Below are 18,449 nucleotides of genomic sequence, written 5' to 3'. Positions count from 1 at the left end.
GTAAATCAAGTTCTACCCATAGCTAGTTTTGTGATCTTCGGTGCATCATAGAGCCCAGTCCCCTCATCTATAAAATGAAAGACTGTCCACCATGTGGGGGTTGTTATTCTAACAATTAATAAGGTAATTCTTATTACCTGGCATAAAATAAGTCTTCAACAAATAGAAAACCCATCATAAATAGTGATTGTTAAAGACATTAAAGAGGAACAACAGTGAAAGAAGATCAGGCCTCTAACCTTGAGGGACTTAGAATCTTGTTGCAAACAAGACCCAGAAATGTACATAGGTAAGATTTAAGTAAAAAGAAAGTTCATGGGGCTGGGGTTGTGGCTAAGAGGCAGAGTGCTAGCACTGCATATAAATAAATAAAATAAAGGCCCATTGACAACTAAAAAAATTAAAAAAAAAAGAAAGTTCATGAAAAAAAGCACAAGATACGTGTTATAAAAATTCAGTGAAACAGATCAACATTTATCTTTGTTGTCAGGAAATGCCTTACAAAGGAGATGGGATTAAAGAGAGAATATATTTTGGGGCTGGGGCTGTAGCTCAGTGTCAGAGCACTTGCCTAGCACATGCGAGGCATTGTGTTTGATCCTTAATAAACAAAAATAAAGGCATGCTGTCCATCTACAACTACAAAAATTTTTTTTAAAAAGAATGAATACATTTTTTGGTTAGTGGAGAAGAAAAAGAAAGGCACTATATGTGTGCAGTTAGAACAGAAGAAATTTTGTTCTTTTCCTCTGGGGTTGGGGAGTTAGGGTTATGATAAGCCCTTGGAGACCATTCATCCCCAACTTTTACAATTTATTATTTGATTTTAATTGACACATAAACATTGCATGATATGTATCCATTGTGAAATGGCTGCATCAAGTTAATTAACACACACATTATCTGTATACTTATTTTTTGTGGTGAGAACATGTAAAATCTACTCTCTTAGCATGTTTCAAGAATGTAACACATGGATAGTCACTATAGTCACCATGTTGCACAATAGAGCTTTTGAACTTCTTCCTACTAACTAAAATGGTTAAGTCCTCAAAGCCTGCATTTCTAAAGATGGAAAACTGCTTATGAGTTTTAAGAGTTATTAACTCTTAAAATATTTCAAAATATTTAAAAGTAGATACAGCAGGGACATCAACAAACCCAAGCCAATTTTGGCCATAACAATAGACACAATAGAATTTACACATGTCCTTTTAATGATCAGCCCTACTTTTTCCCTCTTCTCCTCACTGATTTTTAATCCTGGGATCCAGCTGCATCTTTGGTACCTGCTTACACACAGGAAAAACCTGGAACATTTGATGATGATGATGATGATGATTGTGATGATAATGATTTTGCAGTACTAGGGACTGAGCCAGGGATACTGTACCACTGAGTCTCATCCCCAGTCCTATTTATTTTTTATTTTGAGATAGTCTTTCTAAGTTGCCCATGCTGACCTCAAGCTTATAATTCTCTTGCCTCAGCCTCCTCAGTCCCTGGGATTGCAGGTGTGCAACACTGCATCTGGTCTCAAATGATTATTAATTTTTCCACTACCCCAATAAAGTGATCAGAAACTGATGTTTTCTCCCCATCTTTTCCTTGTCTTAGTGACCATTCTGATATGGGATGAAATCCCATTCAAATAACCTATCTGGACCAATGCTTCTCAAAATATTTGTGGTAAAGGACTGCTTTTGTTTTTAATTTCCAGTGAATCACAGGCCAGAACTACTAAAAATACAGAAAACAACTACTAGAAGAATAAAAAGAAAATAAAAGAAATATAAAACACAAACCAATTTTTATTATATAAGTGGGATTGAACCCAGGGGTGCCCAACCACTAAGCCACATCCCCAACCATTTTTAAAATTTTTTGAGACAGGGTCTTGCTAATTTGCTTAAGGCCTCATTAAATTGTTGAGACTGGCTTTGAACTTTTAATCCTCCTGAATCAGCCTTCTGAGCTGCTGGGATTACAGGTGTGCATCACTGCTTCTGGCTAAAAGCCCAATTTTTAAGATTAGAGTCAACAATCATAAAATTACTCTAAAAAACTCCCATTAACATTTCTAAATGGCTTCATCTTGGTTTTTGTATTTATCTCTTCACAGAGTGGTATTTGTACTATCAAGGACCAGCAAGAGGGGCTGGGGTTGTGGCTCAGCGGTAGAGTGCTTGCCTCGTGCGTGCAAGACCCTGGGTTGGATCCTCAGCACCACCTACAAAAATAAACAAGTGAAATAAAGGTATTGTGTCCAACTACAACTAAAAATAAATATTAAAAAAAGGATCAGAAAGAGTCGGGCGCATTATTACACGCCTATAATCCCAATGGCTTGGGAGGCTGAAGCAGAAGGATCTAAAGTTCAAAGCCAGCCTCAGCAACTTAGCAAGATCCTTCCCTAAAATTATAAAAAGGGGGAGCTGGGGATATGGTTTAGTGGTTAAGTGCCACTGAATTAAATCCCTAGTAGCAAAAAAAAAAAAAAAAAAAAAAAAGACCAGGAAAGGCCAGTTCATAAACTGGCACCAGTCCTTAAAAATGCATATTTTTCACTAGAAATAAGTAGACAGCGAGATAGATACTAAATCATATGTCTGCTGCCTCCAGGGGTTTGGAAAGAACAACAGGGAAGAAAGTGTATAAAAATTTTGATTTCTTAAGTCTTGTGATGTACAGAACATTTTGTTATTTTTGTAATTTTGTTTCCATGTGGTGATTAGCTGTTATTACACAGGAATGGGTTAGAGTGGAATACTTCAAAGCCATGAGAGTTGAACCCTAACTCCTTTCTTTACTCCTTGGATATATGGCTTTAGGCATGCTAGTTAACAGGCACAAATTTCAGTTTTAGAAAAATTATTGATAAGGAAACATCAATGACATCATACGATTTGAGAGTACAAATAGAGAGCATAAGTATTTACATTTTGCTTGTGTCCTCAATGCTTAAACTGCTACGTGACACCTTAACAAATAATATTAGTTGAGCCATTTGATTTGTATTTCCGAGGTCAATTAATTTTCCCCTATAACTCTTTGAGGAAGCTACTTTTATTTTGCTTATTTTGCAAATGAGGCATGCTGAGCCTCAAGTTCCTTAAGGAACTTGTCCAAGGTTACAAAACTATAAGGGTTAGACTAGGTAGGTTATAAACCCCAGTAGTCTAGCTCCAGAGTTCATATGCTTAATTAGATGGTAGATTGATAAACAGATATGTTTTGAGTGAGTGGAAAGTACTGACCTTTATATAGGTGTGTATGCATAGGTTTTAAGTAATGTTCTTTTTACTATTTCTTCCGTGAAGGAAAAAAGGGGAATGGTCAACAAGACATGGAGGATATCAAGAAAGTATAAGTTTCCATAACCAAGAAGAGTATTTAAAAAAAAGATTAATTGTATCAAATGATCAAGTTCCAGAGAAAGGCTAAGGAGAATGAATTTAAAGAAAAGGTACTAATTTTGATCAAAAGATAGCTATGATGGTTAATTCTTTAAAAATATTTTGTTGTAGATGGATACAATAGCTTCATTTTATTTATTTATTTTTAGGTGGTGGTGAGGAACGAACCCAGTGCCTCACAGTGATAGGCAAGTGTTCTGCCACTGAACTACACCCCCAGCCTCTATAATGGTTAATTTTATGTGTCATTCTATGTAGGGTATAGTACCCAGCTGTATAATCAAGCACCTCTCTAGTGGTTGTGAAGACATTCTGTAAACTTAGTTAACATGTACAATCAGTGCACTTTAAGGAAATAATCCTTGAGCATATGGGTGAGCCTCAACTAATCAGCTGAAGACCCTGAGAAGAAAAACTGAGGTTTCCCAGAGGATAAAAAATTTTGCTTTAAGCCTGCAGCATAAACTTCTGCTGTTTCCTTCCATCCTACAGGGCTGTCCTATAAATTTCAAACTTGCCTTTCACCACATTGCATGAGCCAATTTCTTTCTTTTTTAAAAAATATATGACAGCAGAATGCATTACAATTCATATTACACATATAGAGCACAATTCTTCATATCTCTGGTTGTATATAAAGGCATGAGCCAATTTCTTTTCTTTTCTTTTTTTTAAAGAGAGAGAGAGGGGGGGGAGGGAGGAGAGAGAGAGAGAATTTTAACATTTATTTATTTATTTATTTATTTTTAGTTTTCGGTGGACACAACATCTTTATTGTATGTGGTGCTCAGGATCGAACCCAGGCTGCATGCATGCCAGGCGAGCATGCTACCGCTTGAGCCACACCCCCAGCCCATGAACCAATTTCTTAAAGAGTTGTCATTAAAGGCTAGGAAGGGGGGGAGGGTAGGGGGATGAAGGAGGGTCAAGTAACAGGTATCAAAATACAAATACTGGTGTTCCATAGAACAGTATAGGGTGTCTATAATTTTTAACAATTTATTACATGCTTTATAAGGAACTACAGAAGAGTTCAGAAGCACCTGACATGAAAAAAATGATAAATGTTTAAGGAGATTGAGGGGCTGGAGTTGTAGCTCAGTGGTAGAGCACTTGCCTAGCATGTGTGAGGCACTGGGTTTGATCCTCAGCACCACATTAAATAAATAAATAAATAAAATAAAGGTATTGTGTCCATCTACAAGTAAAAATATTAAAAATATTTAAGGAGATGGAAATGCTAAAATTACCCTCATTTGATCATTACATATTATTATACATATATTGAATTATCACATTGTATCCCACAAATACTTTTTAAAAAATTTAAAATTTCTTTCCGTTAGTATCACATTTCAGAAAAAAATATGGTTTGCCTTTAAAAAAAAAGCAAGATGAAAGCAAAGATTCTAAATATTTGATTTGTACTTATTACAGATGAATATGATTACCAGATTAAAGATACCTCAGATTTCCGTCTTCTGACAACTCAGGGTAGGAAAGAAGTGCAAAGAGACAATTAGGACTTAGTTTAAAAATCAACTACCAGGTGTGACTTAAGCTTGTTTTGAGAGGTTGAGAGAGATGTGGGTAAAGAACACATGATTAAAGAAAAGTACCCAGAACATCTAAACAGGTGTGGCAAGAACAAAACTGGAGCTCAGAAAAAGCCTGACTTGCCAATATATACCACTGGAATCTTTGTGCCACATGAAGTTCTCCTGACATAGTTAAAATATATGGGCCCCACTGGTATGCCTGATATTAGTTGGTTAACTCAGTTCATTTTCCTTAAGTCAAGGCTTTTAAATATTATTTTCTTCCCCAAATTTTTAACATATTGTAGATTCTGATTACTGACAAATTTTAATATAAGAAAGCATAAGAGATCATGTAAAAATTCTAAGTTTTCATACTTCAAATACCTTATATAAAATTTAAAACATCTCTTTTAAATTTTCACAAGACTTTTAAGATATTTTGTGGCAAAAGAGCCTCTTTACTTTGGAAATAATTTTCCTATAAGGAAAAATATCACAAACTGTCAAACAAAAAATAATAATTTCATGAATGTTAGCCAATTAACCCCAAAACAGTTTTGATTAGATATTATGGACTTCAACTTAGTAGTCAAAATCATATTCATTTTGTGGAGAAAACTTATTTTGCAAAGTTACTGCTTATAATAAAAGCAAAGGTAACTGTGCTATGGAACACCAGTATTTGTATTTTGGTACCTGTTATTTGACCCTCCCTCATCTCCCTACCCTCCCACCCTTCCTAGCCTTTAATGACAACTCTTTAAGAAATTGGCTCATGCCTTTATATACAACAAGAGATATGAAGAATTGTGCTCTATATATGTAATATGAATTGCAATGCATTCTGCTGTCATATATTAAAAAAGAAAGAAAGAAATTGGCTCAAAAGCTCTCTTCTTTTAAACTTAACTTGTAGGTACAATTCTCACAAAGGATATATGAACATCCAAACACTTGACAGTGTGATAATGATACAAATAAAACTGTTTTAATCTTAAATTCAGTTATATAGAATTAATATACAATTAAAATAACAATTTCTTACTTTAGACCATGAAAGATCGAGGAGATCAGCAGTGTGTCCTTTGTATTTGCAGAATGGCCGTTGGCGAAAAGGTGCGTTTTTGTCATCAGGGTCTTCTTCAGTTCCACTGCATACCTATTTAAATATAAAGAGAAACTTTAAAACAGAGGCTTAGAACTTGCAAAACCAAAGCTTCTTACTCTCCCCACCCCACCTGTTTTGTCATCAGTTGGTAAGGTACCTAAAATAAAATCATAAGCCACCAAAATCAAACTCCATTTTATACTGATCTACTACTTATGGCCTCTTCTTTTCATCTCCTTGCCCTACCTAATAAACTAGGATCTTTCCTTTAGATAGAAGATAGATCATTCTAGATACATCTATCTCTAGATCTATCTATCTACATCTATCTATCTACATCTATCTATCTATCTATCTATCTAATCTCTATATATACCCTGCTATCACAATCTTCTCCCTCCCTAACAAAGTCCCTAATTTGTCCTTTTCTGAGAATCTGTTTCTTCAGGAAAGATAGGGGCCAGCACCAGGCAATGGGTCATGATTGGTTTAAGTTAATTAAGATGAGCTGTCCCAGTGATGGCTGGTTTAGATGTTTTATCAATTAGACATAAGGAGAAGATTACAATGATGGTAAGAATAAAGGGAGTCTTATCTAGAGGGATTTTCTCACTCTTAAAAAGGAGCATACTTAAGGGACCTTCCCCTTTCCTGTCTCTGAATATTGTTGTGTGCATGCAACACCTAAGACTATAGTGGCCATCTTGGGACCATGTGGGAAAAAAGTGAAGAGAACAAAACAACAGAGTAAAAAGCAGGAAGATGGTAGGATCCCGTGTCCCTGATGACACTATTGAGTTGCTGAATTAACCAACCCAGGAATAGCCTTACCTATGGTCTTGCTTCCTCAATGTTTAAGCTCTTTTCTGTTGGTTTAAGTTATCTGAAGTCAAAAGCATCCTGACAGAGCCAGGTAGAAAATGCCATACATGTGTGCCATGCATTTACTTATAACATGCTTTTTGTATTTGTTATCTGAATGAGTCCTAGCAACTCCCTGAGGTAGATATTAATACAGTGAAGATGAAAAAATTAGGAAAGAAACTGAGGTTCAAAGAGGTTAAAATAACATATTAAACATCACACAGCCAGCTGTGAACAGCAGAAGCAAAGCAGGAATATAAGTCATCTAATTTTAATTCCAGATTTGTCCTTCAGCTGTTCTAGAGGATGTAGTATGAACAAAACCATGGAGTGCTAGTTAAGCCTTGCATATTTATAGAATTGTGGGCAGAATGAGGATAGAAAAAGTTCATTGAGATACAGTAAGGAATTAAGGTAGAAAGCTACTTTGAGACCACATCATAAAGGGTCTTGAATTTGTGGCTTAAAAGTTTGGACATTCTAAGACAACAGAGAGCCAACACAGGGTTTTGAAAAGGAATAAATAAAATGATTTGACTGGTGCTTTAGAAAGAGAACTCTGGACAATGACAAAGACAGTTTGGAGAGAACCATTGGAGCAAGAAGAACAATCAATAAGTTTAAGAATAATGAGGTTTGAATTAGGACAGGGGCCATGGGATAGACAAAAATTACCACTATTCTTTGTCTAGTTGTTTGCTTGTTTGTGGTGCAGGGGTTCAAACCCAGGGCTTCATGCATGCTAGGCAAGTGCTCTACTACTGAGCTATACACCCAACCCCCTAGAGAACTTTACCATGTATCAAAAACATTTTCAGATCAACTATGGAAGTAGACCAGTAACACGGACTTTGGGACCTTTTACCAAGCTCTCCTAATCCTAGATAACTAAAACTTTACCTCTAACTTTGCTGCCAGATTAGTGACTGCTGTCAAGACATAAAACTAAATAGTCTTGCCCTATTACAAAGAGTCCACTTCTTGTTTAACTATCATTTACTTTTCATTAACTTCTTAGCATATTTTCCCTAGCAGTGATTCCAGGCCTCTTTCTTTCTCTTCAAATACCCATTTTCTTTCCACTGCATTCTACCTTTTTTCAAGATATTTTAAAAAGATTTTTTATTATGAAATAGTACATGATCAGTATAGACAGTTTACAAAATCTAGAAAGTAGAAAAGCTAAAACCAACATCACCCACAATCTTCTTACATATTGACGATCTTCAATCTTTCATCTTTTAAAACTATAACTGAAATCATATTGTATACACAATTTAATCTTTCTTTTTTTGTGCCATGAGAATTTTCTTCATTTCACACTTTGGAAACACTTAAAGGCCATACAACATGAATGCACCATAATTTAATCATTCACCATTTTCTGGTCACCTAGACATTTCCAATTCTTTTGCTAATACCAACAGCAATTCATGAATGTCCTGGAACATGAATGTTTATCCTAATTTGACTATTTCTTTATCCTTATACAAGAAGTAATACTGGGTCAAAAAGTTTAAAGTTGAGACTTTAAATAAAAATATCATCTGTTTGTCTGTCTTAATACAAGTAGATAAATTTATTAAGGAAATTTTAAGAAACAGACCAAATAAAAATGACCTAAAATCCTATTACCTAAAGATAATACTATTAAGAATTCATTATATTTCCTTACATCTTATTGTTTTTAATCAAAATTAGGGTAATATTGTATATAATTTTCCACTTTATTTTATTGTGTATATTTTTAATGTCATTACACAGACTTTGAAAACATTTAGGGGCTGCATAGTATTTTACTGTATGGATTATATTATAGTTTATTTTTCAATGCTGAGAAATTTAGCTTTTTCAAATGTTAGCTTTTATGAGAACACCAAGATGAATATATTTTTACTTATATCTTTGGCCATATCAAATTATTTCCTCATGATAAATTACTAGAGGTAGAAATATAAAGTAAAATGTTGTAGGTTTTCTATATATGTGTATACATATAATATTCAACAAATGAAGGAGGGAGGGAGAGACTGAGATCATAAAAATTTTTGTAAAGCTTTATTATAACATATCCAATATACAAAAAATGTGAATGAATATAAAAAAGCTTATAATCATTATGCCAGTGAATGAATAAGCCCCAAATAATAATATAATCAATCACATGCATCTGTCACCTGCTTTAACAATTATCAACATTTCAACAATCTTGTATCATCAATCCTTTTATTTTTATTCATTTTTGGTGGAATATTTATATCAAGACCTAGACACTAATTATTTTATCAGTAAATACACACACACACACACACACACACACACACACACATTTACTGATAAATCTCCAATTGATATGCCCTCTTTTAAATATAACTACCATGTCATTATCACACCTAAAAAATACCATTTATATCATCTAGTACCTAATCCATATTTAAGCATAGGTTGAATATCCCTTATCAAAAATGCTTGGGACCAGAAGTGTTTTGAACATTTGCATATATATGAGATTATCTTGGGGATGGAAAACAAATCTGAACATAAAATCAATTTGTGTTTCACATATACCCTATTATTATATAGTCTGAAGGTAATTTTCACACCCTCCCCATATATGACATTTTTGGTGGTGCTGGTTATTGAACCCAGGACCTTGTGCATGCTTAACATATACTCTACCACTAAGATACAACCCCCAGCCCTTCAATATTTTTAATAATTTTGTGCATGAAATACAGTTTAATGACATGGAATTTTCCATTGTGGCATAATATTCATGCTAAAAATGTTTTGGATTTTAGAATATTTCAGATTTTAGATTTTCAGATTAGGGATGCTCAACCTGTCTCTTGATTATCTAAATAAGTCATTTTAAAGTTGGACTATTCTGCCACATGGTAGTGTTGCTAAGTGGTCTAAAGTTGGACTGTTCAGAAAAATTATAAAGCTTTTGATATTTATTAGACTTACTATATACCACATACTGTTTTGATTATTTGGGGTACCAAAATGAATAAGACATTTCTTACTCTTATAGTCTACTCTCAGTATAAAAGCCAGAATGATCATTGTAAAACGTCAGATTATGTCATTCAATTTTAAAAAACCCTCTACTGGCTCTCACCTTTCTTAGAGCAAAAGCCAAGCCCTTTGAATGGCCTACATCTTCTAATCCCCACCACATTTATCTCTGTGACTTAATGTGTTGCTTCTCTCCCTCTTGCTCACTGACTCCAGTTACCCAAACCATGCCACTGTTTACTGAATACACCAGAACTTCTGCTTTATAGCAGTCTTGCTTGTTGCCTCTTTTACCTGGAATGGTCTTCTTTTTCAGATAGCCACATGATCATTTCCTCACCTCTTTCAGGTTTTAGTCAAATGACAACCTCTGGGTGAAGCTTTGTTTTCCCACCTTATTTGCCCCTTGCCACCCTACTTTAGTGGCTTTATTTTTTCTCCATAAAACTTATTACCTTTTCATATCCATGTGCAAAAAACTTGGACCCTTACTTTATGCCTTTCACAAAAATCAACTGAAAATGGATTAAACACTTAAAATGTAAGGTCTAGAAATAACAAGGAAAGAGCTTCTTGACATTGAGCTTGGCAATGATCTCTGGGATATGACACCAAAAGCACACAGAACAAAAGTAAAAATAGCAGAGCTACAGGAGTCTTCCCTTATTCTTAGTTTTGCTTTCAGCAGTTTCACTTAGCAGCAGTCCACTGTGGTTCAAAATATTTGTTTATTTTGACTCTTTCAAGAGAGAAATACCACATTTATATAAACTTTCTTACAACGTATTATTGTAACTATTCTATTTAATTATTATTATTTTTGTTAATCTTACTGTGTCTTATTGATTGATTGTACTGGGGATTTAATCCAGGGATGCTTTACCACTGAGTGCTCTTTTTGTTTTTTATTTTGAGACAGGGTCTCATCAAGTTGCTGAGGCTGGCCTTGAACCTGCCATCCTCCTATCTCTGCCTCCTGAGTTGCTGGGATTATAAGTATGCATCAGTGTGCCTGGCCTGTGTCTAATTTGTAAATTAAACTTTATCATAGGTTTGTACATACAAAAATGCTTGTAATATTCAGGTTTTAAGGCACCGACTGGGGCCTTGGATGATATTCCCCATGGATAAGGGATGACTAATGCACATAAACTAATGAGTTTTCTGCACAAAATGTTAACAACCATTCAAATGAAAAGATAACTATGGAGTGGGGGAATATTTATAAACCAAATATCTGATAAAGGTTAATATCCAAAATATATAAGGAACTCCTACAAATGAAAGTTAAAAAAAAAAAAAAAACCCAAATCAAATAACCAAATTAAAAACAGGGCATGTAGTGCATGCTGGTGATCCTAGCAACTCAGGAGACTGAGGCAAGAGGCTCGCAAGTTGGAGGACAGCCTGTGCAACTCAGTGAGAACTAGTCTCAATATAAAAAACAAACAAAAATATGTGCAAATTCTGTACTGTGGTTTAGCAGTAGAGCAACCATGGGTTCAATCCCCAATACCACAAAATAAAAAGGAAAAAGAAAACAATTAAAAATGGGCAAAGGAACTGAACTTTTTCCAAAGAAGGTATACAAATAGTCAATAGATAGATGAAAAGGCATTCAACATCACCAGTTATCAACTATATAATGATATTTCTCCCAACATCTGTTAGAATTCTATTATAAAAAATAGGTGTTGGCATGAATATGGAGACAAGGTAACTCTTATATACTATTATTGGGAATGTAAATTGGTGATACAATGGAGAGTAGTATGGAAGTTCATCAAAAAATTACAAACAGAACGAACAATTGAAGTAGTAATCCCACTTCCTGATATAAATACAAAGGAATTAAAGCCAGGATCTCAAAGAGATATCTGAACTCTCATATTTACTGCAGTATTATTTACAATATCCAGATCATACACATAACCAAAATGTCCATAACAGATTAAAAACTGTTGTATATACATATGATAGATTATTATTCAGTCTTAAAAAAGAAAATGCTTCCATTTTCTTTATGCTAAGTAAAATAAGTTCAATACAGAAGGACAAATATTACATGACACAGAAGCAGAGAGTAGAATGGTGGTTGCCAAAGGCTGGGGGAGGAGGAAACAGGACCATATTAGTCAAAAAGTAGAAAGTTCCAGTTATACAAACTGAATAAGTCCCAGAGATCTACTATATAGCATAATGACTATGGTTAATACTGTATTGTATATTTAAAAATTTACTGAATGTTCATACATTGATGGTGGGACTACAAATTAGTAAAACTTATACTTTAGAAAGCAGTACAGAGATTCCTCAAGAGACTAGGAAAGGAATCAACACATGACCCAGCTATCACATACTCAGTATATATCCAAAAGATCTTTATTTTATTTTTATGTGGTGCTGAGGATGGAACCCAGCGCCCCGCGCATGCCAGGCAAGCGTGCTACCACTTGAGCCACATCCCCAGACCTATCCAAAAGATCTAAAATCAGAATAGTATAATGATATAACCACATCAATGTTTATAACATCAATTCACAATAACCAAGTTATGGAAACAGCCCAGGTGCCTAACAACGGATGAGTAGATAAAGAAAATGTGGCATTCATACACAATAGAGTTTTACTCATTCATAAGTAAGAATGAAATATGGCATTTGCTGCTAAAAGGATGGAAATGGAGAACAGGTACTAAATGAAGTAAGTCAGACACAGAAAGTCAAGGGTCAAATGTTTTCTCTGATATGTGGAAGCAAGAGTAAAATAAAGGAAAAAAAGGTGTGTGTGTGTGTGTGTGTGTGTGTGTGTGTGTGTGTTGGGGTGGGGGGAACAGAAATCCCATGAAAACAGAACAGAGATCAGGGCAGTAAAGAAAGGAGGTAAACAGGGAGGGAGGAGGGATAGAAAAAGAAGAACTGTGGAATAAAATAGACCAAATTATGCTATGTACATATATGAATATAACACAGTGAATTTCACCTTTATGTATATCTATAAAGCACCAATTTAAAAAACGACAAATAAACAGAAGGAAGACCAGTAGAGGAAGAGGAACAGAGGGAAGGAGGAGGGGAGGGAAAGAGGAAGTACTGGGAACTGAAATGGAGCAAATTATACTTCATGCATATATGATGATTTCCAGATGAACCCTGCTATTATGTATAACTATAATGCACTAATAAAAACAAAAAATACTGAATGTTGACCTTTAGTAGTTTTAAGTGCTTTTATAATTAAAAAAAACAGTAAACGAGAGGGTAGGGGTAAACTTTTGGAGTCAATGTGTAGGTTTACGGCATACATTTCATGGTTGTTGTACACTTATCTCTGAACTCATCAAATTGTGTTATTAAATGTGTATTGATTTTTTGAGGGTCAATCATACATGGATAAAGTGTTTTTAAAAATTGTCTTGTAATGTTACAAAATTTATTTTATCTTCTTTCAAAAGAATGTAGGCTTTATAACAACTGATAGATTTGCTTCCTTTGTTCAGTTAGATATCTCTGATTCCTAGAACAGTGGCTAATACATAGTAGGTACTCAATTAATATTTTTGGATTGATGAAATTAGTGAGTTACTCAGTATTTCCAAGCCTCCTCCTCTTTTTATTTTTTCCTGTATGTGGTAGTGGAGAATAAACCCAGACCTCTGCAAATGTCAGCAAGAGCTCTACCACTGAGCTGCACCCCTAGCTTTCTAAAAAAAATTATTATTTTATATATACACGACAGTAGAGTGTGTTTTGACGTATCATATATCCATGGAGTATAATTTTCCCATTCTTGTGGTTGTACATGATGTGGATGGAGTTTCACTGGTCGTGTATTCATATATGAACCTAGTAAAGTTATGTCCAATTCATTCTACTGTCTTTCCTATTATCCTTAGCTTTTTTAAGAGTTTTTTTTTATCTGAAAAATAGAGTTTTTAATTAATGGTATTGGGGATATAGTCTACTACTGAGTATTAACCTTTTTTATTTTTATTTTTTTATTTTGAGACAGGTCTTGCTAAGTTGTCAAGGCCTCTTGCCTCAGCCTCCTGAGTTACTGGGATTACAGGTGTGTGCCACTGTGCCTGGCTGTAAAATGAGAATTACAATAGTATCAAGGCATTGTTTTTTTTTTTTTTTTGGTACCAGTGATTGAACCCAGGGGCATTTAACCACTGAGCCACATACCCAGCCCTTTTTAATATTTTATTTAGAGACAGGGACTCACTGAGTTGCTTAGGGCCTTGCTAAGTTGCTGAGGCTGGGTTTGAACTCATATCCTCCTGCCTCTACCTCTCAAGATGCTGGGATTACAGGCATGTGCTACTGTGTGTGTCTTCAAGGCATTGTTTTATGAAATGTTGCAAACCTACATTTCACAGAAATTATCTCTCATTCTCTTAGAGATAACTTCCTTCACTCAAGTTCCAGATTCCTACAATCTATTCCCTCATATTTTAAATGGCAGTTAAATGCTATCAATAGTCATATTGATATTTTATTGTAAACACACTAAATATATATTTACCCAAGCAAAGAATTAATTTCTAGGTAAAAAGCATACTTAAAACTTGTAGTGTTAGGAATAAAATTTTATACAAAATATTCATATTTGTAATCTGGCTTAATTATGGATTCTTAGAAACCATGAGGTCAAAAGCCTAAGCTACACCTATAGCATAATACAGAGAACTAAGCATGCACCTCTTCCTTTCTTACATTTATTGAGCAACTTTACAAAATCAAGAGAAATGGAATAATAGCCAGAATTCTAGGTTTGGCACTAAAGTAAATAGTTCAGTGATCTTGAATATATCACCGTCTGCTCAACTGTATAAAAGGTATATTTATATATTCTATTTTATATGAATGATGAGAAAATAAAAGAGTGAGTTTATATTTCAAAAAAAAATATCACATGGGAAAAAAATCTCACATACATCAGGAAAATAAACTCCACTGCACTCACTATGCTTCACTGCACCTAAAGCTAAGTCAAAAGATAATTACAAATACCAAACTCTAATGGCATATGAAATAGAGGCCTTTTTTAAACTCTCCCCAAACAGAATGCAAAAATGATCTTTTCCTTGAAATAGCAGATAAAGGTTACTCAACTATTCCGGAAAAAAATCACAGTATTCCAGGAAGGACCACTAATTTTTATGTCAAAATACATGACAGTCCTCATTTTAAAAGGCCTTGTATTCAATAAAAATTTTAGTTACTCTGGTTTGTGGGGGGCAGGAGTAGAAGGAAGTAGTTAAGAATCTCTAGGTAGGATTGTTAAAATGAGCATAACACAGGGTGGTACATATAGCCCCCATTTTTAATAATTATCAGTGCTTGGAAACTTAAAGGTAAACTAAACTTTTAAAGGCAAACTAATTTCTCTGAAGCAAAGCAGTTAGAGTTTCTACCACTGTATTACTCAGTGAAGGCTTTATGGAGGAAATAGGCCACAAAAATTAGGCAAGGTTTGAATTGAAAGAATGGAGATTGAAGGCACCCAGATAGGGGCAACAATGGGAATAAAGGCATACAGGCAGAAATTCAACACTGATGGCAGTCCTATTACAGTGACCATGGAATCAGATTCAAGGATATTAAAATCTGTGAAGTAAAGCTCTGTGGCTCAAATTAGCCACCAGCCTAGCCAGGGAGATAAGGAAGATGTATAAGCGATATCAATATAAAAGTATATTTGTACTATCAGAACACAGATAAGGAACAATTTTGCATGCTGTATTAGGTAAAATACTAAGAGAAAGTAACATATTTGAGCTGAATCTTGAAGGATGAATACAGGTTTGCACTGTTAAGAAAGGAGACAGAGAATAAAATAAAGGTGAAACAAACATGAAAAAGTGTTTAGGATACAGATTTATATCCAGCATGGTAAGTAGACTGCACAGGCACTGGGGGATTAGAAGTGAGTTCAAAGGTAAGATGAGGCACTGTTAAGACAGACCTTATTCTGGAGGATAAATCATAAAATGGCATTCATTATTATCATTTTAAAAGTATCTAACATGAATCTGAGGGAGGGAGATTTTTTTAAAATTTAAGTTTACATGGGCTGGTGTTGTGGCTCAGCGGTAGGCTCTTGCCTAGCACATGTGAGTCCCTGGGTTCGATCCTCAGCACCACATAAAAACAAACAAATAAAATAAAGGTTTGTGTCTAACTACAAAATATTTTTAAAAAATTTAAGTTTACATTAGTAGTTTGGTACCTTAAGTAATATTATTCACTATCTGGCAATCTTTAAATATCAAAATTTTTTATTTGTCAACTCTAATGGAAGAAACTGTTGTTTTCTTTTTTTGGATTCTACTCCTTTTATTTTCTAGGTCTTCTCATGGATAGCAAGAAAGAGAAAGAAGAGGATTCAAGATGGTGGATTAGAAGAAGGCTGTATTCCTACTTGCTCTGTGGCTAGGGATTTAAGCAACTTCTCAGCAAAGTGGGTAAAATTGAATTCACTAAAATTCAATACTGGACAGTCAGAGTGTCTTAGAGACTCAGAAATTTGGACATATTAAACAAAGAAGAAATAGTACATTAGAGCCAAGCCATTAAGGGAGCTGGTTCACCAGGGGAGAGGTAATACAGAGAGAAACACAATGGACAGATTTGGTATGAAAAAAACCTAAGATCAGAAAAGCAGACTGAACTTAGATAATCCAGAGGTTGCACTGTGAACTAGTGTTTGAAAACTGCCCTATGTTTCCCAATTTCCCAAATGGCCATGGAGAGCTGAGGCAGAGCCATCTTGAGGCAGCCACAATGCAGCTACTGATGTGGAGCCAGGAGATCATAGCCAACACTGCCATGTTGTCTCAGCAAATGCATGCCATGTAACTTAAGGTGTACATAGCAGAACGGGAAGGAAACATCACACAGAGAAAAATGTACCCAGGCGGATTCAAGTCAGAAAAGCGAAGGGGAGCCCAATTTGCTTTTCCTTTGAGTCTGGTAGCTCACATGACCAGCTGAAGCAAGTCAGGAATCTGAAGAAGCAAGTGTGAATGCTATGGGCAGCAGAGTGTGTGGAGGATTGACTCCACTGCACCATAAGTAGAATTCTTAGGAGGCTCTTGATATCAGACTCCCAACAGAGACTGGCAACCACCAGACCCTAGGGGTGTGTTGATCTAATTTCTCCAAAGCAGGTACCACCCAACAAAGCCCATAAGCCCTGATTAGACCTAAGCCCCGGCTAAAGGAACTCCACTTGTAGAACTCTGCAGTAATCCATCCTGAGATTGCATCCAACTGGTCTGTGCAGACAAAACTCCAACTGATAGTACTTCCCATTCCATACTACCTTATACTGGTGAGAAGGGAAGCTGAGACTTATTTCAACCAGCTTCAGTCTTAGGACACTTCAACTGGCAGCTTGGAGAACAACACAAAAAGAAGGGGTTCACTATCCCCAGCCCTTCCTTTCTCTCTCTCAGTACATAGCCTAAGAAGAAATGGAAAGAAAGACAGTTGGGCTAGAGAGTGACCATCCATTTTTGTTGATTACCTTGACCACATCAGTAGAGATGATTCCTTCATTTTTCATTAAGAATATTTTTCTTTTCTTTATTTTTAAATTCTTGCTGTGTTAATTGGTTCATGAAGATATGTATATGTATATGTGTGTGTGTGTGTGTGTGTGTGTGTGTATATCCTTCCATATATATACACATATTTGTCTCTCTCTTTTCTTCAGAATAGCCAAATTCTCTCATTCTCTCCTTTGTTTTTCAGATTTTTTCTTCTCCTTTCTTATAATCACCATGTGATACATCTCTTTTCCATTCTTTGTTCACTTTTTAAAGTCATAAACATCTTTCTCCCTTCTTATAACCTTTTCCATTAATTAACTGTAATTTTGATGATATTTTAGAACTAATTGGTTTATATAACTCCTTTACCCATCAATTACTTACTACTGCTATGGATGACATAGTTAACGCCTACTGTTTGTTTTAGTGCAAGATCTAGTTTATGGTTACTTATTTTTTTTTTTTGCTGTTGGTAACTGCTGACCCCATCATTTATGTGTTTTGTGGTAATTAACCTTATAGATGTCATAGTAGGAATCAGGTATTTATTTCATTTTTATTTTTTGGGGGTACTTGGGATTGAACTCAGGGGCACTCGACAATTGAGTCACATCCCCAGCCCTATTTTATTAGAGACAGGGTCTTACTGAGTTACTTAGTACTTCGCTGATTTGCTGAGGCTGGCTTTGAACTTGCGATCCTCCTGCCTCCACCTCCCAAGCCGCTGGGATTACAGGCGTGTGCCACTTTGACCGGCCTTTATTTTTTTAATTTATTTTTAGTTGTCAATGGACCTTTATTTTTATTTATTTATATGCGGTGCTAAGAATTGAACCCAGTGCCTCACACATGCTAGGCAAAGGTTCTACCACTGAGCCACAACCCTAGCCCCAGGTATTTATTTTAATGCTGTGAATTACTTGCATTGTTTTTTACTATTG

At 35.1% G+C, this 18,449-nt stretch overlaps 1 protein-coding gene across 1 annotated transcript in view; it reads right to left on the bottom strand.

Moving 5' to 3' along the window:
- The window catches only part of Wdr44 (WD repeat domain 44), an 89,127-nt gene that overhangs the window by 12,486 nt on the left and 58,192 nt on the right, over positions 1-18,449 (bottom strand). Inside the window, exon 13 of the mRNA XM_077106379.1 lies at positions 6,003-6,116. Within this exon, the coding sequence (XP_076962494.1) occupies positions 6,003-6,116 (114 nt within the window). The remainder of the gene's footprint in view (positions 1-6,002; positions 6,117-18,449) is intronic.

The sequence above is a fragment of the Callospermophilus lateralis genome, chromosome X (assembly GCF_048772815.1).
Source record: "Callospermophilus lateralis isolate mCalLat2 chromosome X, mCalLat2.hap1, whole genome shotgun sequence".
NCBI classification, from domain to species: Eukaryota; Metazoa; Chordata; class Mammalia; order Rodentia; family Sciuridae; genus Callospermophilus; species Callospermophilus lateralis.
Note: the sequence above shows the minus strand (reverse complement) of the source record. Positions and strands in the feature narration are given on the sequence as shown.